Source organism: Hypanus sabinus, chromosome 9 (assembly GCF_030144855.1).
Source record: "Hypanus sabinus isolate sHypSab1 chromosome 9, sHypSab1.hap1, whole genome shotgun sequence".
NCBI classification, from domain to species: domain Eukaryota; kingdom Metazoa; phylum Chordata; class Chondrichthyes; order Myliobatiformes; family Dasyatidae; genus Hypanus; species Hypanus sabinus.
In genome coordinates, this window is record NC_082714.1 from 40,395,868 (window position 1) to 40,421,215 (window position 25,348).

At 40.2% G+C, this 25,348-nt stretch overlaps 1 protein-coding gene across 9 annotated transcripts in view; it reads right to left on the reverse strand.

Moving 5' to 3' along the window:
* The window catches only part of tnrc18 (trinucleotide repeat containing 18), a 157,586-nt gene that overhangs the window by 67,278 nt on the left and 64,960 nt on the right, over positions 1-25,348 (reverse strand). For all 9 annotated transcript variants that reach the window (XM_059979526.1, XM_059979525.1, XM_059979533.1 and 6 more), the window contains 4 exons: positions 20,837-20,962; positions 14,505-16,319; positions 7,398-7,488; positions 695-900 (listed from right to left, as the gene is read on the reverse strand). In XM_059979526.1, coding sequence (XP_059835509.1) covers positions 695-900; positions 7,398-7,488; positions 14,505-16,319; positions 20,837-20,962 — 2,238 coding nt within the window. The remainder of the gene's footprint in view (positions 1-694; positions 901-7,397; positions 7,489-14,504; positions 16,320-20,836; positions 20,963-25,348) is intronic.

Consider the following 25,348-nt stretch of genomic DNA (forward strand, 5'->3'; position numbering starts at 1 on the left):
AAGGAAGAGATCCCACCTCTTCTTTTAGGATACTCCGAGTACTGAGAGCCACTCCATTTGGATGATACTTGCAATGAAAAATATAAATCACAAACAGTATGCAGTCTGGATATAAATTTAAAGACTGACCAGATGACAAGGGTACTGGACTGTAGCATGTTCCAGCTCAATGAGCCAAGATGCGTCAGTGAAATGGTGACCAGCGAAGCCTTGAGATTTACTTCGACATCTCCAGAAGACGCAGCACTATGATGCTGAGAAAGGTTTGATCCAGACTAGAACAAAATTGCAACCCATTCTGGCTGTCTTAGTACTAACAAGGAAATTCAACTGTTCTGTGACAGGATTCTCACAAGCTCAGCTGCTTCCCTGACATGAAGCTCCCCTAAACGATGCAACATTTCAAACCCAGGGATTGTAAATGTAAGAGTTGCTGGTATATATAATTTCTGGAGAAGCTTATTTAATTCATTGTGCGTCGTGAAAGTAGGGCTTTCTAACTCCTGGAGACTTTGCTAAAATTTAGATCTGTTTAAGAGATAACTTGAGGAAGAAATGCCAAATGGGAAGCAGAACCAGTGTGAAATGTGCACACCAGCACAGGCTAATAGGTGTAACGGTTTGATTCTGTGATTTAAATCTCCAAAACGTACTAAGTTAATACAGACAATGCCATATATGGTGGAGTACTGACCGTAGGGATGTCCTGTCAGCCACATGGAGGGACTACCTGTGCGTGGAAGCCAGGGATGAGATGCTAGGTGTGAGGTAGGATCGGCAGGCCAGCGCCCAGATCCAGCCAGAGCTGGGCCTCCCATCACCATCAGATTTGAGTTCAGACCACCGCTGCTGCAGCCCACAGGATGTAACCGGGCAAAATCTGCCAGCTCTTTACTCTCTCTGCAGGTGGACGTGGAAAGAGCAAAAATTAGATGCAATCAAAAGTAAAACAGAATCTCACCTTATAATCTAAATCATACCTTGCACAAAGAAACTCTACACTCAGTAGCCACTTTATTTGGTACTGTTCATTAATGTAACTATCTAATCAATCAATCATATGACAGCAATTCAACGCATTCAATGCAGACATGGTCAAAAGGTTCAGTTGTTGTCAGACCAAACATCAGAATGGGGAAGAAATGTGATATAAGTGACTTTGAGCGTGGAGTAATTATTGGTGCCAGAGTGGTGGTTTGAGTATCTCAGAAACCATTGATTTCCTGGGATTTTCACACACAGCAGCCTCTAAACTTTACAGGGAATGGAGCAAAAAACAAAAAAAAAAATCTAGTGAGTGGCAATTCTGTGGGTGAAAATGACTTGTTAATCAGAGAGGTCAGAGGAGAATGGCCAAACTGGTTGAAGCTGACAGAAAGGCAACAGTAACTCAAATAACCCCACGTTACAGAGGTGTGCAGAAGAGCATCTCTGAATGCACAACACATCAAATCACCCACAGGAACAGAAAACTACAAACATACACTCAGTATCCATTTTAGCAGGTACAGTAGGTATCGAATAAAGTGGCCACTAACTGTATGTGCATTTAACATTTATTTTGAAACAATAGAGAGTGTTAAATGAAAACTATTACAAAACTAATTTCTGAATGCACTCAAATAAATAATTTCTAATCAGAATCAGGTTTGATTTCACTGGCATATGCCATGAAATTTGTTGACTTTGTGGCAGCAATACAATGTAATACATAATAGAGGAAAAAAACTGTAAATTGCAGTATAAACATATATTATATAGTTAAATAAGTTGTGCAAAAAAACAAGCAGTGAGGTAGTGTTCATGAATTCAAGGTTCATTCAGAAATTGGACGACAGAGAGTAAGAAGCTGTTCCTGGCTCGTTGAGTATGTGCCTTCAGGCTTCTGTATCTCCTTCCTGATGGTGGCAATGAGAAGAGGGCATGTCCTGGGCGATGGGGGTCCTTAATGAAGGATGCCACCTTTTTGAGACATCAGACCTTGAAGATGTCCTGGCTACTACTGAGAAAACTTTGCGTGAAATACATTTTAAAATCCCTGAAGAAATAAAAATCCATCTGCACCAATAATCTAACGTATTTTCCTTATTTTCCTTTTTTCATTTGGGGAAAAAAATCGTAAGGTGTGTCAATGGGGTAACATTATGCAGCCACATTAGAGTGGGCTGTGGGTGGGCAAGGAGCTGCTTCTAGCCTCTAGCTTTACAACATAGGGAAGGAACTGGATATTTAAATCCTCCAGCATGAAACACCTTCCACTGGGATTCTGGCTGATCTGGGAGCAAATTTAATTTGGGAAATCAGCAGCGCAAAATCATTTTTTCTACTGGATAAATTTGAGGAATCTGAATAGATTTCATAACCATTCATTCAAATACAATGAAAAAAAAAAGACGTAATTAAGCTGCTATTTCAGGAAGACTATTTTTCAGTGGTCTGAAAGGAAAGTCAAGTAAAGATTATTGTTATGTGCACAAATACAGTAAAGTACTTGCACAACGTAAAACTTGCTTGTATGCATGTATGTTCAGAACACACACAAAACATAAATTTTAAAAATATGCAAAAGAAACATACAAAATTAGACATTAGTCCCATAAAAAGCACGGTCAGAAACATATCCATAATAGTGCAAGAAGTGATCCACATTGTTCTGTTCCTAAGGTAGAATTTGGGTTGTTCATGATGGATTTCAAAAAGCTGATGTTTTTTTTGGAAAATAATTGTTCAGAAAGAAAATGACCAAGAACCTAAGGGACTATATCCAGAAATCAATAGCCTGGCGTGTGTATGTGAGCTTTTGTCTTTTGCCATCGCTGAGCATAAATATGCTTTACAGCTTTCTAGGTGCTGTGGAAAAAGAACTGATGACAGTTGATTTGAGGGGTGAAGCAATTTGCTTAACAATGACACATTAACCTGTGTGGATTGGTTTATTTAAAATCAAACCAAACAATGCTTAAGGTGAAATTGCAGGACGTCAGTATATTGCCAGACAAGGGCCATTGATGAACATTCACTCGTAATGGATGTTAAATTCACAGAAGAGTGGGAGAGTGAAAGGATGTGGAGGGACAGATTTCTGTAAGGCTCTGACCTAAAAGCAGTAATTCACAAACTTCCTGAAGTTGAAGCACAAATGGTCAAATTTGTATTTTGCAAAACCTTCCAGTGTTATCTTTTATGTACATGCATGTAGTATTGTGAGAGAGCTGGGAAAGTGAAGTTTGAAAGCACTTTATAATACGAACATCTTAAACTTTCATCTTTGACTTATCTGTGCAAGCAGAGAGACAGGAAAGCATAAATCATTCAACAGTCTAACGGCGCTGCACCTTGGTGTAAAGCAGTGAATGGTCTCTCCCTCCCTGCGCACACACACACAGCATCGCTAACAAAAGGCAAACAACTTCTGAGGAAATCAGCCAATGCCACCAGTCTCCAGTCGGCTGTTTCAAAAACCTTTCATCCCTGACAAATAAAAGAAGGGCCATAAAAAAAGATATTTTTAAGAAAAAACATTGTTTTCTCTCCAAAGACAAATTCTCCGCCATTGTTCTGCTTTCTTAAGTGGAGGCTAAAAGCTTTTCTGTCACTTATGTGGGGCCAAGCAAGCTGCTTTCTTTCACTCTAACACCATTAGTTAGTTTTCATCAGCATTAAGGTCAAGTTTGAGACAATGTAACCTGCCACAAAATGTGATCATGACCAGTTGTCTTATCCCCTCAACCAAAGTGACTTGAGGAGTTGTTATTTGAAGTTAAATGCCAGATTCAAGAATTGTGTACAGGGAAGGTAAAGCAGACTTAGACCATAAAACCATGTAAAGTCGAGTCAAAGTCGAGTCAAAGTTAAATTTAATTACCAAAGTATGTTTCTGTCACTATATACTACCTTGAGGTTCATTGTCTTGCAGGCTTTACAGGAAGAATTTTGGAAAACAATACACAAACAAAGACTGACAAATAGACAATGTGCAAAAAGAGGACACATGGTGCAAATAAAAAAATACTGACAACATGAGTTGGAAAGAATCCTCGAAAGTGAGTCTGCAGGTTGTAGCAGGTTGAAGACACAAGGGGATGTAGGCACATCCTGATAGGGAGATAAGCAGTTACCGACACATGCTGAGAGACACCATTGCAGGTACATGTGTATGCATACACATGTACACACAGATACAAGCATATATATGAATAGAAAAGCAGGCAGGGATACATAGGCGTACTCATATAGATGCACACATGAGTTAGCAGGTGAAGAAGATAGTTTACTTTCCTGCTGCAACAGATCTCTGCTTTAGATGAGCCAAGTTGTGATGTGACACCAACATTAGCTGAGGACTAGCCTCTCATCAACATTTGCTCAAAGTAAGCTTTTACTGGTGACATAAAGCAGCGCCCTACATTTTGGGAGGGAGAACTTTCAAGTGTACAGAAAAAAATACTCAAAATAAAGAAGTGCTTCTTTGCCCCTACTATTATTTCCAAAGAACTTCAGAAGTCTTCCTATACTGCATTTCTATTCATCTATAATCTGTAAGGACTGCACCATCCACCCCTTGTGTATCGCCAGCTGGTTGGAGCTGATAACTTTGTACATCTATCCTGTATTAACAAGAGCCAAGAGACTGGACTTCACCTTTATTATGTTCTGCTAAGCCATCAGTGGGCATATAGCACACTGACCCACAAATCCCAGCCCCCCCCAGCCCATCCCTGTGCGAGTGTCCTTCGAGTCAGTGGGTTTGGGTTCATATCAGTGTAATGCTGTGGGAATATTGATGGGGCATTCAACCAAGGCCTCATTAGCACTCTCTGGGGCAAAAGATCACTGTGGTATTATTCCAAAGCCCTGACACATACTTATCTGGCCGGCACCAATAAGGTACATCGCCTAACTATTGTCTCATTGTTATTCGTGACAACTTGTTATCCCATCTCCTACAATACAGAAGTGTCTACATTGCTAAAATTACACATTGCATGTCAGGTTATTTGGAAGTTATAAAGGCACAGTAAAAAATCTCAATCCTTTCTAATTCAGCAGCATGTGATAATTATTGATATCTCCATGTACCCAGGGATTACAGATCATATAGGGAGATTCTCTGTTGCCATTCACCACATTTCCACCACACTTAAAAACAAGCCTGGTCTCTTATCTATAGATAATATTTATGTAAATTTTGGAACACACGGTTAATATTTTCATAAAGAAACAAAATGACCTTAAGGGGAAGATAGTAGGCCGAAGTTGATACACAGTGATATTTTTTGGGCGAGTCCCAATCAATAACCATATAACAAAAGAGAAAAACCAACTGTTGGGAATCAGGATTATTTAACAACATTAAGACAAATAAACTAATAAAGGATCGCTTTGTGCTCAGCCATCAGCTCTTTCATCTTGGATTCATGCCAGCTCACGAAACACAGCTGTACCCATGTCACTCTGTGCAGTTTGACCCTGTCTTGTTGACTCGGGTTGGTGGTGCAGCAGACGATGTTGTGTCTTGCAGCTGTACCTGGAGGCCTTGAGGGAGCAGGCTCGTGGGCAGTGGAGTACAACTAAAGCAAAAGATAAATCTAATACATCGCCTTCAGGGAACATTGGTAAAAAAAAATTATTCCTCATGGTACTGCTTTTAAAAATTGTTTGTCTTGGATTGACTGATTGTAATAACACACTGTAGAGGTTGAAGTTAGTGAGATGGAATTAATTTGGCCACTTGTCATTTCCTACATTTTTGTATGGAGTGAATGGGTCTGATTGTTGTCCTTTTCATGGAAAGAGTTTGTTTTATAAATGGTTTAAACTGAGGTCACTGTTATCCTCATCACAATCCCTTCAAGACATTACTCAACCTCACCCACTGATGATATTTTCCTCTACAAGTTACTTTCTCCTTTGTAAGTTGGTTAAGCCAGGGGTACCCAACCTGGGGCCCAGGGACCACTCAGCTAATAGTAGGGGGTCCAGGGCACTAAAAAGGTTGGGAAGTCCTGTTCTAAGCAGATATGCTGTGACTCTACTCAGTATGGAAATATAATCAATGCTCTGAACGTGCACTTGCAGTATCTTCCATAGATTGAGGACACGCTGAAGCATTTCAGTGACTGAAATGAAACATGAAAAGCAGTTCCATAAAAGGTAAGAACGTAGACTGAACAAATTAAGCAAAAAATAACCGACCAGCAAGATGCATATAAAAACCTGTTTCCCAGAATACAATTCATGGGTTGAATTAAACCAATTCAGAATCTCAAGTGGGCACAGGGACATTGAATCCATTTGTGTGTCCATTGCCTTTTCCTGTACTGGGCTTCATTGGATCATACTGATCTCATATACATCAGACATTGGGCTCTTGTAACTCACGTAACTTTGATTTCTAGAGCCATGCTTGTTTGGGAGCTAGGCTATTTCAAGGGGCCTCTCTGAGTTGGTACCAGCCTGGAATGGTGAAATGGACTCAGAAGGGCTCTCTGTTTATAGGCTTACATCCACCATCATACTGATTGCACCCACCCGTTCCCCACAACCATTCTCTCATCCATCACCAGGCACCACCCCTTCATCAGCAACATCATCCATTAAATACCAAGCACAGTTTCTTGAGTATGACTCCCCAACATCAGCTAACTCAGTCAGCCCCTGCCCCGTCACCAGTTCCACCCACCACAATTGTAGGGAGCTGCCCACCTCCTCCAACCCCCTTCTGATTCGGGAGTGTGATCCTGATTTCTTCATGTTACCTACACTGAAACAGGTTTTACTAGAATAACATCAGTTTAGTAGTGGTTAAATTTGATCAATTAAGCAACACGTTTGATGCCAGAGAAAAAATTATTTTCAGAACATAGGGAACTTAATGGACTATTGGCAACAAGGTAGGTTCAAAGGGTAGGTAGGTACAATGATGAGTACCTGTCTTATGAGGACTGCTGCATGGAAAGTATTTTTAATATATAACTGCCACCACTAACAAGAAGAACCCTACTAGACATGTTGTAGTGAAGGGCTATATTTCTGATTTTACCAATTGTCAAGACTGACTCAATTGTACACATTGAAATTCCAAAAAAAATTTGCAGATGCTAAAATCTAAAATAAAAACAGAAAATACTTGAAATACTCATCTGATTAGGTAACATATGTGGAGACAAAAGCAGAGATACTTTTTCAGGTCAATGACTCTTCATCAGAGTCTTATGAAAAGTTATTGACCTATAAAATTAACCTTGTCTCTCTTTCCACAGATGCTGAGTATCTCCGACATTTTCTGTTTGTATTCTAAATTGCACATATGTTGAGCCAACATGGCCAATGCTGTGATAGTCCTGAGCTGGTAAGACACAACAGTCAGAATACTTTGGTGACTCAGGGTCTCTCACCTCAGTAACTTCTCCTGTTCTCGGGCAATGAGGCGCTCCTCCCGATGGCGATGCCGATCATCGCTTCGTTCTTCATCTGTCCGCCCATGTCCTTGAAGCGAAAAGGAGACCAACTGTCATCTCTCTTACAAATGCCCTGAAAATATTTTCAACTAAAAATGCAACTTGATTTATCCAAGTGAAAAGATCTAATTCTAAGCATCGAAAACTATCATATCAATTTATAGGACATGCAGGTGGGGAAAAAAATGAAGAGTTCATGGAACGTTTCTTTAATCAATTGTAGTCAATCGATGTGTTGTAATTTCATAGCACACTTTTTTCAGTCACACTGGGATGATTACTGCATTCGGGGACAAAACACACAAAATGCTGGAGGAACTCAGCAGGTCAGGCAGTTCCAATGGAAATGAATAAACAATCGACATTTCAGGCCGCGTTCAGTCATTATGTGCAACTCTCACTGACATAGTGATGTTAAAACAAATCATACTTCTACTTTGCACTGAGACAACAAAAACCAGAAGAACCAAACAGATTTCAGTTGAAGATCCTATTAACATCAAATTAATCAACTATTCAACAAGACATCACTGACAGCTTCCAAAGCCAAACCAAAATCCTTTCAAAAACAGGTTCACCCAAGATTTACAAAAGCTTTCTAGGCAAATCAATTTTATTTAAATAAATATGCAGTAAATGGGGTTGAGTAAACATTGTTCTAAATGTTAAATCACAGCACGTGAATCACCTAGTCTCATCTTCAACCCTCAATGCACCTAGTATTCCTGGTTTTCAGGGATGAATCTCAATTGCTTTTTAGGAAGAAGCTGCTTCAACAGTGATATAGACAGGGACTTCAACAGCAACACATGCAAAATGCTACAGGATGTCAGCAGGTCAGGCAGCATCTAAGGAAATTAATAAACAGTCGACGTTTTGGGCTGAGACACTTCTTCAGAACTGGAAAGGAAGTGGGGAATAAAAAAATGTGAGAATTCTACATTTAAGCCACATGATTTTCCTTCCCTTTTGTTTCTTTTGTGATTGATTAGTTTATGCACCTGCTTCAGAGTTCTGGTAACTGGTGAAAACAATCAGCGCAAAGAATATCTAACATTCCTGAATACAGGGCAGGTCAGCTTGTGTTCAGGTCTGTGCCTCTATCTCCAATACTACAACCCATCCATGGCTAATTTCACTTGCAATTCACCCCTCAGCAAACACCAGGGACATAACAGGAAAACTTTCATATATGCTGCTGGAATCTTCTTTTCACTGCTTTCAAGTTTCCGCAGAGAATCAGATATTTGTGAAGTGAGCAGTGCCTGTCAAAGCTTGTCTGGGGAATGGAAGATTGTTTTGGTTATCAGTAAGTCAGCAAGGGCCAATAAAAAGAAGTTAGGTTTAGGCCGAGTGGCCATTGTGTGAATGGGCCAGTGTTAAGAGTGGTCAGGCTTCAGCAAGAACAGTCAGAGGCTAAGGGTGCTGAGTCTTTTGGAGTCATTTATTTGATTGTAGCACTTGAGCTCGAGAAGTTAGAGCCAAAGGTATTACAAGTGTAGGCTAATGCAGTGGAATGCTCTTCCTGTAAGGCATGGCATTACAGATTACCTGGCAGACTCCTTGATGACTACACCTGCAGGGTGCACCCAACCTCAGCTCCTGGTTAACAAGGCCAAGGAACTGGAGCTAGATTCACTCAGGATCAGCTGGGAGGCTGTAAACCCCATAGATGAAACCTTTACCGAGGTGGTTACACCCAGAGTGCAGGGTGTAGATAGGTGACTACCAGAAGTAAGGGGAATATGTTATCAGTTCAGGGTTGTCCTGTGGCCATTCCCCTCAGCAACAACTATACCCCTTTGGATACTGCTGGGGTGCAATGTGTTAACCCGTGAGAGGGGGTAATTTCAGAGGAGATGTGACGGACAAGCTTTTTTACACAAAAAGTGTGTGGGTATGCCTGGGGTGGTGGTGGAGGCAGAAACGTTATGGACTTGTAAGAGTCATTTAGATAGGCACATGAATGAGAAGAAATGGAAGGATATGGACACTGTGTGGGCAGAAAAGATTAGCTTAGTTAACCATTTGATTACTAATGTAATTGGTTCAGCACGAAATTGTGGGCTGAAGGTCCTGTTCCTGGGCTGTATTGTTCTACCTTTTATGATATCCCAACATATCAAAAAACAAGATTTCTCCACACTTCTAAATTCTCATAGTTTAAAATAGTAAACATTTAATTTTAAGTTAACTTGAATCATAAATCAAGCATTGCTGATCCCTGTGTGAAGTGGAACGAGTCAGAGTGTTGGGACAGGCAGGCCTTTTAAAGAACAATTCATCTCAGAAAGGAGTATTCAGTGTGCAGTGTGCTGGACATTCAGAGTTTCCATTACAACTACTACTTATTCTGGACCTGTTCCAGCTATTATTGGTGGGAATTAACATCACAGCCTTGGTATTTAAATCATGACGCATGAAAACTGACACAAAAGGTTAATTTATTTATGGTAGTTGCCTACTTCGCTGTAGCTTTCACACTGAATCCGCTCTCTGATACCCACCATACGTTGGCTAAAATAAGGTCCATATAAACATGAGCTTAGACATTGGGTTCTCCAGTACTACCATTTAATACACTGTTGATTCTATTTTAACTATGTCAGTTGCCAAGGAAAACTTGGGAATTAGCTGTCTCGGATCTGGAACTGTTGAGAGGCTTGGTGATCGGGAGCTGACATATAACAAATATGTTCTCATTGTGCTTGTGGGGCCTCTTTTAGTATAACTTATAAGGAACCTACCTGAGGGAATGATCCGGTGGAATAGTAAGCATGTAATGGTGATTCTCTCACCAGCCGATGATTAACTGTGTTTGCACAGTGACAGAGGTCAGCCAATCGTGGGCAGGCCAAGTCCCACCTTCTGTTACCATTGCACTGCTTACTTGTGATTGCAGTTTGAACCTGAGACACTCCCACTTTGAAATGACAACTTACATCGCATATTTACCCCCTGACACTTTGGGCACATTTCCGAAACTCGGCACTTCGACCCAGTGGCCAGAAACAAAATTTCCACTTATTTTTTAGATTGGTTTTCTGTTCTCTGTCTAATCAATGGCATGTCTGATTTATCAAATGACTATCAACACATTCACTGTACAAAACTAAGCCTCTTCACATCAATTCAGAACAGTGCCCCACTAATCTCCAATATCACCAGTTCCCCCACCCTACACTACCTCAGCCCGACCACCCCTTCTCAATGTCCTCTGATCTGACTAGTGTATTCCACTGAACAGAGAGAATGTTAATGCTTATTGAGTAACTTAGAGTTGAAAGTTTTAGTTTCGGTAGAAATAACTCCTCCACCCATTAACATGCTTTGCAAAATTGCTATTCCTGCACTATTGTTTAATCTTTTTTAAATGCTTTCTTAAAACTTCCTGCTTGCATCACACTGATTCAAATGTTAAAATTACATAAAAGGAAGATGTTGTTACTGTACATAAAATGATTTCTTTAAAAATTTCAATGAAGTTGTGATGTAATAGTTGAATAAGCAATAAGAAGCTTCCTTTGGATAGTAGAACAATATCTTATCCTTAATGAGACATACTTTAAACTTTGATCAACATGTTGGCATTTAGTTAATTTCTTAAGGATTAATTGGTCCACTGTTACTTCTCTTCAGATGTCAGAGTTATGCAGGGTACAAAAAATAAATAAAAGATCATATGAAAAATAAAAATCTGGATTCAAGATGTGGAAGAAAGATTCTTCTGATGCCTGAACTTAACAGTTCGAATTATTTCTTTATGGGTCAGACCCTCTGCAGGCAGTTTATAATCAGTGCTGTTTAGAAGAGTGAGAGGTGAATTTATTGAAAGACATAAAGTGGCTTGTCAGAGTAGATGCACACAGAATGTTAATTCTTAGAGGAAAATCTAGAGTGACAAATTTAGTTTCAGAATTATTCACATTTGGGAATGTGGATGTATTTATTTCAGAAGAGCTCGAGTCTTTGGTATTCTGCATCATTTTCCAGGCCGATGGGAAATTTAGACTATCAGGGATGCAAAGGTTATGGTGAACAGGTAGTAAAGTTTGATTTCAGTTCTGTATTAGATCAGATATGGTCCAATGAATAACGCGGTGGGCCTGAGGAGCTACCTCTTCACTAATTTCTTCAGTTCCAGCAGTAAAAAGTCAATCGAGGTATCTGCGAGCTTTGTATTTTTTGAAGCAGGGCTGATAAAGTGTTCAGGTAGTCAGAAGTAACAAGTCGAGACTGTTGTGATTAGAAAAACCTCTGTTTTCCTGTATCTATTCAGAAGACCAAATAGACAGGAAGACAGATAAAACTTGGAAACTCATCTTCAGTTTGTTGGTGTTACATGCATGATGAAGTAACTGTATTATAAATTCCAAAGATGACATCAGTAGAACTGAATTCCAAAGCAGACAGAATGCACTGTTGCTTTGTAACACTCACGTGTGACTGAAGATGAATTTCTGTGTTTGGAGAACCATCTAGGACTATGAAATACTGTACTTAGTCCAATTGATTTCAATTGGTTAGAGGGCTGGAAAAGAAATTTCCAGAAATCTTGTTTCTCCTGCTTTATTTTCGGTTTGTTTCCTTCTCTTGGGATACTGAACTCCTGCAGAGGGTAAGCATCTAACCATTACGAGTGTGGAGCAGGTTCAAATGACCACTGGTCTCTTCCTGAGTCTCATTTTTATGTGTCTGCATGAACTGTAGTTAAACCGTGCCTTGTGAGTGCAGCAGTGTGTAAGTCTGGTCCACCTTTCATTTGCTTTAGCCATTCCCCCCCATGGTAAACTCATCTTCTACTGAAGCACAACCTACTAGGCGTTTGTCTTTGAAGGTTCAATTTTTGGGAGGCTTGAGGAGCAAAAACACCGTGTGACGTCAGGGAGGACGAGCGCTTTGCATAACATGTTATATTCTGATGATGACAAATGCTTCCTGAGCATAACAACAAACGTGTTAAGGCCATTTAGGAGAATTGTGATTATGGTATTCTGGCTAGAGATAAGGGGAGAGTTAGGTGGTGTGATTAACAGGGCTCCTTCTGCTTCAACTGTACTTATAAGTAGCCAGAATAGTGTGATTTTATGCAACATTTATTAAAATAATTGCTTTTAATTCCCCGTTCCACTTCTTCCTACAGGTGGTTCTAGAATGAGATAATTTCGCCTTTTACAGAGAGCTGCTGTTGATATCCATGAATAGAAGACTTGACTTTAAGGGGGGAAAAAAATGAGTGTGTACAGGCCCCATACTGGACGTGTTCATGTAAAGGCTTAGACTGTGTCTAGGCAACCCTGCCCTAAATATCAGCATTTCTTTCTTACAATACATCAGATTAGTCATCTAAACTGTGCTTTTACCTCTCTGTAAAGCTCTGTAGGTTCAGAGCCTTCTCTTATCACCGGCAGACTAATGTTATTACCAGGCTTTCCATGTGGAAGATAAAACAAAATTAATACTTTTTCTCCCAAGGCTTGTCCTGTATTGCCTAGCAACAGACTGGAAAACTGGTTAGAATTCCGTTCTTGTTTGCAGCTTTTAGTTCTGCTCAGTAAATTACACTTAATGTTAGCTGCCTGTATTCTAGTCATTGAAATGCTTTACAAACAGCTCCCTGTGATGCCACTGCAGACTGTTGGGCCTTGGCAACAGCCAGAGAAACTGCTTCATAGACAAAGATTTCCATTGCAGACCGCATGATGTCTAGCCAAAAGAATTTCTATACAACAACATGCAAAAGAGAGGGAAGTGTTCCACGTTATTGTCTCCCACTGTGCCACCAATCAATTTTTACATTAAAAACACATCATATTATTGATGATAGACAGGACAAGGTCATGTGAGCTGCACACAGATGAGCTGGGTTGAATGGTATAGTGTTGTTTCATTCTTTGCCTCCTGCATGTAAATAAAAGAAGAGACTGCTATAGATCAGTTTAAACGTGAAGCTACATTCCAGCCAGCTAGTGAGTTGAAGGTAAACATTGAAGACAAACTTCAGTAGTCTCAACAAGCAATCGTTATACAATACTTTAGCTACAGGCACTTTGAATTTTATCATTACTAACACAAAATAGATTATGAGATTCTTCACCAGCTTCCAATAACTAAAGAAAATATATATTTTCTGCCTTTTGATTATAATCCAACTTAAACCTGTGTACCCAAAATTTAGTTTATATTTTGGGGTGTTCAATTTCACTCTTGGATCTATAAACTATCCAGTTGCTTATAAAGGAAAATCAATATTTCAGTTCAGTAACATTCAGAGCAAATACTTCTATTTGCTTCAATATTCCATTTTTGATTGCCAGTGTTCTCTGTAAGAATAAAACTAAAAGCCTTCTGCACACGCAGCTCATGTTAGCTTAACCTTGCTGACTATGTGTTGATATTTCCCCTCCTGGTGTTTGAAATTCCACTATTTAGTGTTTGCAGATCTCAAACCAGATGAGACGCATTATCTTAAAAGTTCCTACTGTGTCCATGAATAGCCCATTCAGTTCTATCTATTACACTGCTTATTTCATTGGTGCAAATTCATTTATTTAAAAACATATTTTCAACCTGCTAAAAAAAGACCACCAAGAGATAAAGTTGCACAAGAAAAATTATAAAGCAAGAGATAATTTTATCATTCATGTCTCTCCGTATAATTATTAACTCGAATGAAACAGGCGATCCTTTTTGTAAGAACACAATAAATAAAAGGAGCTGATGAACTAAAATAATAATGCTATTATATTTGTCGATGAAGCCTTTCCATTCCTCTGGTACCCATCAATCTTTGAAGGTCACAAGAGACCATGTGCTATGTTTAGTTCTCCAGTGTTACCCAGCTGCCAACCAGGCCACCGAATAGAGACAGGCAAAGAGGCTACCAAACGACATGGGATATACAATACTAGCCACCCACAGGAACAGCCCCACAGAGATCCTATTCTTCATCTCATAAGAGCTAAGAGCATTCAAGACCCAGCATAAGAAAGCGTGGTCCTGTTCTGCAAAGCACGTCCCAAACCACGCTGGCCGTTGGCTTACCTTTCACACTGCTCATGGAAAGCGAGCGATCTCTGTCCATCACACTGGCACCGGGTTTGCCGCTGTTGTCCTTCTGGCGGGCCACTGCCACCGCTATGCCCACGGGTGGATGCCTCACTTCCACCTCACCCTGTGCTCCGCTGCCCTCTCTCCCGAAGGACTTTGCACTCTCGGGCCTTTCTGGGTCTCTCTTGAGTTGTTTGTTCATCTGCTGAAGTGGCAGGTGCTGCACCTTGGAAACACTGTGCTGGCTGGAATCAGTCTTCATGTTTCCCAGCCCGCCAAATGGGCTCTTCTTGCCACTGCCAACGCGCCCCGCTGTCTCCTTAGCAAAGCTACCACTGTACTTTATTAAGCTTTGCATGGCTGACACCTCACTGGGGTTTCCCACAACAGCCGATCTTTGAAGGCTGGCTGGGTCCAGGAAAGCCTTTTTTTGTTCCTCCTCAGCTCTGCTCACGTGGTTATGCTGGGCTGCTAAGGCCGCCATTTGAGTGGTAGCATAAGTCGCCATTTCAAAGGGCTTCCACTTTGGCTCTGGAGTGCCAGAACGCTTCAGCTGGGCTTGCTCCAAATGCAGCCTTGCAACATCTACCCCATTATAAACTTTACAAGAGTCTTTCAAGACAGACCTTTGGAATCTATCTCTCTCTTGGGTTCTGTGATCGACTTCAAAACCTGATCTCACCAAGTCTTTTGATGCGGCATTGCTCGTGTGCAAGTCTCTGCTCTCCAAAGGACTAAGGCCTGGCTTGTTCAAAAACAGTTCTGAAGCTATGGACCTCTTTATTGCTAAAGAGTTGGACCTAATGACAGATCCTTCCTCCCTCGTGTTTTCTACCCTTTTGATATCTGCATGCACAGGCAAGTCCTGTGCCAGCATTAACCGGGAAGATTCCACCAGCGTCCTTTCTGAAGAGGCTTGCAAAGAGCTTGCTCTGTCCCCAGAAGTTCTGTTGATATCTTTCTCTTTATTTTTGTCACTTTTATTGTCTCTGGCCTGAGAGGCTATCTGAATGGGCCCATTTCTGTCCTCATAAAACCCAACTGAAGGCACAAAGGTAGGTGCAATCACTTTATGTTCCTTTCCTGGCTCCCTGGCAGAGGGGTATATCGTGTAGATACTGGAATGAACAGGAAGAGGGGGGAATGTGCTGGAAGGTGGCATCCGGGCTGTTTGAGAAGAATGGGGTGACGGACAGCCACATGAGACATGCAAAGTGCCAACTGAAGTCACAACTGAGTCACACTTCCGACTCTTTTCCGTGTGAGTCTGCAGCACAGGCCTCATGTTCTCATCGTGTTTCATAGAGTCTTTGGAGCATCTGTCCTGTTCAGTGCCCACAAGCCTTAATGAAGAACTGGAATCATTATTACAATTACTGAGAGATAAGGCCTGTAGGGGGTTTTTAGACTTTGGTTCTCCATTGCGGTTGGGAGACTGATTGCTAAGAACTGTGGAGAGATGGTCACCAATCTTGATAGGTTTATCAAGAAGGTGTATCCTCCTATCGTTTTCAGTCCGAACATCTTGTGTGAGGTCCACCACACTCCTGGGCCTTGATTCTTCCCTGGGCTTGTCCTTCTCTTTTTTGGCCACATTTACATTTACCTCAGTTCTGTAGATTTTCTCTTTAGAATCTTTCCCAAGATACCTTTCAGACTCCTTTGCATTCTTGTGAGGGTGGCATATTTCCTTCTCTCGTAGGATAGAACCTGGTGTGTGACTGGAGGAGGTCCTTGGGATGGTAGTTTGAGGGTTTGTAGTGCCATGGAGGGATGACTGTCCAGCATGGCTATGAAAATAGTATCCATCTGGAACAAAAGAGAAATAAATACACTAGGATTAATCCAACAGACATGGCAACAGTTCCGCTGCTACATGTGTGATCAAACTAAGGATGGTGGAATTCCTCGACAGATTGGAGCACACCTGTCGAAAGAGGACTGGAGTCCTTCAGGCCAATTCTGATTGTCAGGTAGAGATACAGCCAGAAACAGGCCCTTCCAACCCAATGAGCCTGCACCACCCAATTACACCCGTGTGATCAATTAATCTAACCCGTACATCTTTAGAATGTGGGAGGAAACCAGAGCACCTGGAGAAAATCCACATGGTCACAGGGAGAACGTACAAATTCCTAAGACGGTAGCGAAAATTGAACCCAGGTTGCTATTGCTGTAACTAACCACTACTCGACATTAATGAACTGAGGTGATCTGAAGCATAACTCAGATTCCCTCTCCTGACACTGAAGAAATTACTAGGATTGTTTTGATAATGGTCACAAGAAAAGACTGAAGAATCAGGGTGCATCTCCTTACAACAACGAAGTTGACTAAGTATGTTTAGCGGATGCGACGTGTTTAGGCTCACAAGTTGGCAAGTTTAGTTAGGGTAAAACAAGGAAAGTTGCCATTGATAGATTCAATAAACAGGGGCAGAAATGACACATTTTGTGAAAAGTATGGGGCTGTTTGGAAAACTGCTTAATGCAGAAAGAATGAATGATCCGGAACTCACAGCCTGTATGGATCAATCAAGCATTTTAAGATGGAGTTGAACAGGTGTTTGAGGGGAATTAATTTAGAGAGTTAGTGAAGTGAAAGAGGAAATTGCAGTGATTGAGTTGCTCTACCATCAGAGGCACAGACTTGATGGGCGAGTGGACTTTCCTTCTATGATTCTACAGAGCATCTTTCACAGTGGTGATAACATCCACAGGTGTTTCACTAAACTAATGATCAAATGAGAATGATGAGAGTCAGCAGCGTCCACAGAGGAAGCTGTCTCGTTGATTAAGAACCTCAAGGTTAGTCAACTTATTGATTTTCTCCGATCTCTGCAAAACCAGTCTGGCCCTATGAGACTGGGATTCCCTTCCACCCTGTTCCAACTTAGAACTCTTATTAGACAAACTAATTCATCTTGGAGCCTGATGATTACCTCCAGGGTGCTTGTTTTCCAATGTGATCACCCTTGGCTGAATGTTAGTGAGCTTCAGCCCAAAAATTATGTGCAGTAAAAACTGTTAAGAACGTACACAACTCTGCAGTTTATTATCTATATTATTGTTAAACAAAAGGGTTCAATTTTAAAGATGAATTGATTTCATGTAAGTGCAAAGCAGATTAAGGATTTGCTTAAAAATGATTTGAAATCATCAAGAATCAGACTGCCACACCTAAAGACAACATTTGAAAACGGTGGTCATTTGGCATCAATGCTGATTACATTAATTGTGAGGAATGGTATTCATGTTGAGCTGGGCCATTCAGTAGATTGATGCACTCCTCCTCAGTAAAAAAAAATCGGCCCAGTTATCATTGCATGGCATTGATTAATGTGTGTGGGTAAAGTTCACAGCCCAGATAATCCTATTCTCCTTGCTGAAATACGGGAGGCAGATACAAACTCCAATCATTAAAACCAGCTCCCGAGTTTGAATCTAATGTAACACAGATAACTGGATTTCCATTTCCCCCTTGTCAGATTTACCAGGAAGGCTCACACTTAGTACATGCTTGTACCCTGGGATAGTGTGTAACAAATAATGAATCAAGGATAACGCCTGTCTTTAAGCTGCCTGACCAACACTAAGTCATTGATGGATGCGGTGTATTTGCTTTCATACCAGCAGTTAGGCTTCCAATAAATCTCTTGCCAAATTGGGATTCTTCAGAAGGAGAGGTACGGTCAGTTCTGGGAAAAATGATACTTGATGGAAATGCACAGACCCACTGTGTGAATTCCCAATCACACTTCATTACATTTATCTAAGCATGGACTGTAGGACTTGGTAGGAATTGTGCTTGTTTGTTGGGACTAATATCGATCATAAATCTCTTGAATTTAATAGTCGGACATTTTGCAGCCAATCTATATAGGTTCTAGGTCCATTTGGGATTGGGGGGAGGGGGGCTTTGTTTAGGCATTTTGGTAGATACCTGTGGTGCGTTGCTGGAAACTGTAAATTTAAGGGCATGTTTCAACAATTATTCATCAATTACACTGTCAGGATTCTTCAAACGCCAACAAAATTTTTTTTTAAATTTGAAAAGTGTGGGTTCTTTTTGGAAAATCGAAGAAAGGGGAAATGTTCCCATAATCCAGTGTCATCTGCTGAATGACCAGGCCCCATCCTATCCCAACAAAAGGAACTGGACAACTGCTTCTAGCACAGGATTAATTTAAAATTCAGGTCACTTTGCTTCTCAGCTGTTTGGTCTGTAGCAGGCAACCAAAGCTTGCCGGTCTAGTTTGGTTGGAGTCTAAGGTCCAAGTTTAGTCAGGCCTCAAGGCTTGCCTGTTCCAATACATACATTGTTTGATGATCGCAGTTCATGGCTACAAAAAAACTGTGCAATTCCCTAATTTGTAATGCTCACATTCTAATGATGCAAAACTGCCATTTAGATTCAATTATCGGCTGCTTCAACATGTCTGGTGTATAAGTGACATAGTTTTCAGCCTGTCACTTAAGGAGACCTACACAACCTGTTCTAATTCAAAATGAAAATAGAAAGTGCTGGAAATCTACATGTCTATGAGAAAGGTAAATTAATCTACAGAAGTGCCAGCCGAAATGTTAACCGATCTTTCTCCTGTTGACAAACAAGCTTTGTCTTCAGCATGTTTCTCACCTTCTGCAGAGAAAAACTCATGAAGTGCATTTTCATTCAGTAAAGTAGGAGAGAATAGTGAGTGTCAACTAATTTCAGTGGCATTAGCTACAACATCTTGTTTTTGAAGAGGAAAAAAATATGAAAGAGAACTTTTTAAGGCAAGCATATTACTACAAGGTAGCATCATCCAAGAGATATTAGTTTCGTTCATTGGATCATGTTTTACAAAGTCAAGGTTATGAAATACTCTGAAGCAGGATATCGTAACAGATCTTGGCATGTGCTCCCCATGAGAAACAAAATGACTTTATTCTCAGCAGAATGAAATAGTAAGGTGCCATTGCTACCCATGGAGGGAGATCACAACTGGCCCATGTTAAACAGATTTCATCATAAAAGCATTCCATTTTTTTTTTCAAAATAACAAACAGTACAAGTAAAAGTTGTGCCTAGTTTGATTAGCTTTAAAATTGTCCTGAAACAATTTATCAAATTAGAAGCTTCAAAATCTGTCACTAATAAAACCACTTTCCAATACGCTTAATGGCGAGATAACTCTGATCATAGGATCAGCTTCCAAGATATTGATGCCCTGCTAAATTTCATTGTGATTTCTATTCCCCAAAGTCATTCAGTAGGATCCCATGACATTTACATTGCAATCCCTATTAATTGACCCTTACCAATTACATTACCAATCACCTCAACGGACTGGAGCAACAATGTCCCAAGTGATCCACTTAATTATTTTTCATACAGACCCAATGTGACCCTGTGTGTTCCTCAATTCAATTCAAAACCAGTTATATATTAAAATCCTTTGCAAATGAATTAAATTAGCTCAGTGTTAAAAGAATAACTATATGGGGTGCATTGTTCTTTCATATACCTACGGATCCTTGCCAGGCATTATCTTTATCTATATGTAAAACTTGCTTAAAACTTTTATCCAAGTATATATAGTGAAATGATCTGCTTCCATCAACAGACTGTACTCCATTATATGAAACATTTCAAACTTAGACCATTTTCTCTATCCAATCAAAACAGAATAAGAACTATTTATTACTGCCTTATGTTAATATTTCTTCACTTTGCTCTATGAACCAAGACTTCGTAGACACAATGTCAGTTCCATTACGTCAAATTTGTAAAATCACAATCATTGTGTTGGGCTTATGAGCTAAGAATGGAAGAAGCTATTTCTCAAAGCAGAATCAGAATAAGAATCAGGTTTAGTATCACTGACATGTTATGAAATTTGTTGCTTTGCAGCTGTAGCACAGTGCAAGGCATGCAAATTGCTGTAAGTTGTAAAAAATAAATAAATAATGTAAATATAGAGTAACGAGGGTGTTCATGGGTTGATGGACCATTCAGAAATCTGATGGCAGGAGGGGTGGAAAATGTTTCTAACACATTATGGGTCTTCAGGCTTCTACACCTCCTTCCTGACGGTAGTAATGAAAAGAGAAAATGTTCCAGATGGTGGGGGCTGCTGGCGACAAAAACATGTAATCGTTGCAAATACTAACCTCTGACATTATGTTAGAAGCTTTGGTCCATTATTCCCTTTCAGAACAATACCTAAATTGTATACTGTCTGATCAAAGTACCAGTGAATTACCCCCCAGTATTATACAGCTTGAGGTACAAAAAAGACAAACATTAAAATGAGGATCTATCAGAAGATAGTTGGCACTGACCTTTCTGAGTGTCAAACAGGCTGTGTTGGCTGAGTTGGGCTAGAATGGGGCTGCCAGTGCTTGGGTGCTCGAGGTGACTGATGGGAATATAAGGAGGGTAAAGGCCAGTTGGCAAGTGTGAATAACCTGTGAAAATAAAGAATACAATATTACTACAGTATTACAGTAATACAATATTACTACAGTATTAAATAGTATGTACCATTCAAATTTAACATTAATACATTTCAGTTTCACGTTACGCAGGAAAGAGAATTTATTTTAAAGAACAAGGCTGGATTAAGTTCTTTTGCTTTATTAGAAAAGGAAAAAAATTGTGTTTTGCTGTGCCTTTCACAGCTTCAGAACATTTAAACTGTTTAACACCCAGTGGAATACTTCTGAAATGCAGTTCCTGATGCAATGTAGAAAATACACCAGGCAACTTACAAATAACTTCCATGAACAGCAACGTGAAAATCACAAGAGAAACTTTTAATAAATTTGTGCTGAGGGACAAACTTTAACCAGGGTATTGGTGCTCGGGTGAGAGAGGGTGGTGGATCGAATAGTGGTAGTAATTGATCCTCTGTTGTCTGTGCTAAAAGAATGGTGTTGAATTATGCCATTGAAATTTGGTTCTATTCCAGCCAGTTATGTTTCACTAAATATTTACTGCATGCAACAGAACTAAGTTCTACAGCGAATCCCCAATATTCACCTGAGGAAGATGGGCCGTGGATTTAACGAATGCTCCAAATGGCAGCACTTGCAACAATGCAGCAACTCCTAAGACTGCACAGGAGTGTCAGCCTGGATTTTATACTCAAGTTTCAGAAGTGTAATTTCAGAGATTTACAAGCTGCATTTAAGCACTCATAGCTGAACTCGCAACAAAACCAAAGCTTCAGCTAAAAATGGCAGATATTAAACACTAGATGCAGTCAAAAAGATACAAGTTTGCCGGGTCAGTTCTTAAAACAGGGAAATGGAAACCAACTCCCGCAAGGTAAAGTTAGCAATTGCAAATGCAAAATCTAGTTAGCTTTCTGACAAAAAGCATTTCCCTCATGCTTGACTTCTTCAGTTTCTTCAACAATCTGTAAAAATTTGTCTTGTAAAGGCTAAACTGATATACGGAGATATTTTTGGCAGGGGGGTGGTGGATGTGGGTTAGTAAGGAAGAAGGTAGGTGTATCCACAAAGCAGGCAATTCACAAACTGTATTTCTGTGATTTCTCCCCGTGCACATGGCAATCTCGTTAACACGAAGCTTTTCAGTAATTAGGCACTTCGTCAAACCTGCCAACAGAGTGATATCTGCAGTGGAGCCAAGATAATGGAAGCAGGAGTGCATAAAGGCCACAAGTTCAAAGGTTAGGTCCCAAGGCTTAAATATGTATTTAGTAAGAGTCACAGCAAATGTTTAGCATCAGCCATTTCGAAGCCACACACAAGACTCAGCGGAGACTTCCTTTGATGTCAATGGTATTACTTGCAGGGGTTTACAAGATCATCTTAGCAATTCATTGAGGTGTATCTTATACAAGAATTAGAGAGAGATTTTTTAATATTCATTTATTAAGATCTATTAAAACACCTGGATTATCAACCATTCCCTCATTCCCTAAAGATCTAAGGGTGGTAAGCTATCTCCTTGAGCCACTGCAGACCTTCTAGTCATGGTTTTGTCACAGTGCTGTTCGACTGAACAATGAAGGCAATATATTTCTGAATTGGAGTTACTGAGTGATTGGAATGAAATGTCGGTGTGGTGGTGCTCTAGCATGCCTTCTGCCCCTGTCCTACTTGGGTATGGGAAATGCTGTCAGAACAGCCTGTCTGAGAAAGAGTAGTCAGCCATCTTCATTAGTTCTTCAAAGATAAATTCAGTGATAGGCTCACGTCCACCAGCAAATCCTGCCATGCTCATCAACATCTCCACACAATAAAAAGCCACAGAGTTCTGCTCCACATTATCAGTTCCTGACTCATTTGGTCTATACAATCTCCCCAGTTCTTGGTGATGGCGTCACTCCTCCGCCAAATTCCTAGCACCTTCAGATACTTATGCCTGATTGTGAAGGGAACAAAGGGTCATTCAGGCCTCTTGCCAAAGCACATGGCCTTGCCTTTGTTACAACTGACTCTGGGCCCTGACTGCTTTATCAATCAGTGAGCGAACACTGCTTATCCAAACCAGACTTGCTCAGGAACCTCTTGGGGCCCTGGGGGGGGGGGGGTTCTTGTTCTGAAAATCAGACTTCAAAGTTCAAAGAAAATTTATTGTCAAAATACATATGTGCCACCATATACAACCCTGAGATTCATTTTCTTGTGGCAATCACAACACATGCAAGAAAGACAATAGAGTCAAAGAAAGATGGCACCCAACAGGACGGCCAACAATGAATATGTAAAAAACCTGCACAATTACAAGAAGGAAAAGAAAAAAAGAAATGATAATAATCAATGAATAAGCAATAATTATTGAGAAAATGAGATGAAGAATCCCTGAAAGTAAGTCTACAGGTTATGGGAACAGTTCAGTGATGGGACGTGGAGTTGAGTGAAGTTATCCCCTCTGGCTCCTGATGTACAGAGTCCTCAACACTGAATGTTAATTACAAAGGTATCAAATCTTTGGCAAGACTGCAGAAATGTACTTGAATATTTCAAGGAACGATGGAACAAATTAAATTGGTATAAATCTTCTTGGAATGCAGAGGACTATAGGTAAATTTAAATGGGGTATCCAAATGTATGAACTGAAGGGTTTGGTTGGATGAAGCCACATTTGCAGGTAAGACAGCCATAGATGAAAGGGATTAGCAACAAAAATCACACAGAAGATGAGAAATTCTTTCACAGAATTAATTACTATGACCTGGAATATGCTGCAGAAGAGAGTGGAAGCAGATTTAAAAGGAAATTATAGGAAGTTTAAAAATGGCCTAACCATAGGTGAAAAGTATGAGTATGAAAAGAAAAACAAAACAGCTCTTTCAAGGAAACTGCAATATGATTCCATCAGCTTTTTTTGAGCAAGTTTATCAGATATTTGTTTCAAAAACTGGCACACTGTACCCTGTGCGTTGAACATCTTGGCAGATAATGAATAGCATAAATGAGGTACAGTACCTTATCCAAAACTAAGTTAATAATTAATCTACGGACAAAAAGCAGAGGGGAAGGTGATATTCACCTGGGGATAATGGCTGACAGAGGATCAGAATCAGGTTTGATATCACCGGCATATGTCGTGAAATTTTTTAACTTTATGTTAATAGTACAATGAAGTACTTGAGCATCTTTCTTAAATTCTTCATTATCTAAACTGGAGCATAAACTAAGATCCTATTAGGACCCCAGAGTTTTCCAGAACAAAAGTCAAAAATCTGCAAATATACTGGAAATCAGGAAGGTTATTCAACCTTCCACAAACGCACCCTGGCCTGTTAAGTTTTTACCAGCACTTGCTGTTTTTATTTTATGTGAAATTACTTAGGGGTTTTATCTTACTTGCTTCAAGATTGAGCCTTTTTTTAATGAAAGCAGAGTGTTTAAAGCTATCAGCCTCTCTGCTAAGTCTGCATTCTTTCTCCGGGCCCCATAGGCACATCCCTCTTTACATCAGGGCTAGAAGATACACCTGCTCGGAGAACCAGAGCAGCTTTAGTATATACATCTGGTGATCAGATTAATACTTTTAAAAATAGCTTTTATACATTTATTTATAAAGAACATTAGGTTTACAAGTTAGCTTGTGCATCTTTTTAAAAGAGATTAGAAGGCAGTCAGCAGTCACATAAAGGTTCCCAAAAAGGAAGACTCGTTTCTCTGAGAATATTAGCAAAGACTCCAAGTGCAGGTAATAAATCTTAGTGTGTCAGATGTTTCAGATCATGCGATAAAATGACGCATGAATCAGCAGCTCAGGGAGACAAGCTGAGGTTTAGGGTTTCAGGAATCATTTTAAATCTTCACTGATTAAATACCAATTTAGGGAGATTTGATCATCTGAGGGAGTGCTTTGCAAATACACACTATTTTCTTGTGCTAACATATCAGGTGAGGCTCAAGCAACACATCAGATTTTCTCAATGTTTTTCCAGTTGGTGGGGGGGGGAGGGGGGCGTCAACTGCGAATAGAGCACAAAATTAACCATTCAGCCTGTTGTGCCTGTTTAAGCTCTTTGAAAGAGCATTCAGATTTCCAATTTCACTGCTCTTTTGCCAGAAACCATTTCCTTTTCAACACAATCACAGCCAGGTGGCATAACTCAGGTGAACAACGTGATGCATCAAAGCAGAAAATGGGTCCTTTGTATGTGTGTAATTCTCCTCTGAAAGTTGCCGAGTAACCTTACGATAATTCTTCAGGCAATGTATTCTAGATTATGACTACTTGTCACAGAAGGAAAGCATATTATTTCACCTGCATTTAAAGTTGGCCATTCCCATCAATGGAAAGAGGGGAAGTCAATTGGAACTTGTTACTCTTCCACACACTAACTGAGTATGGTGGGAATT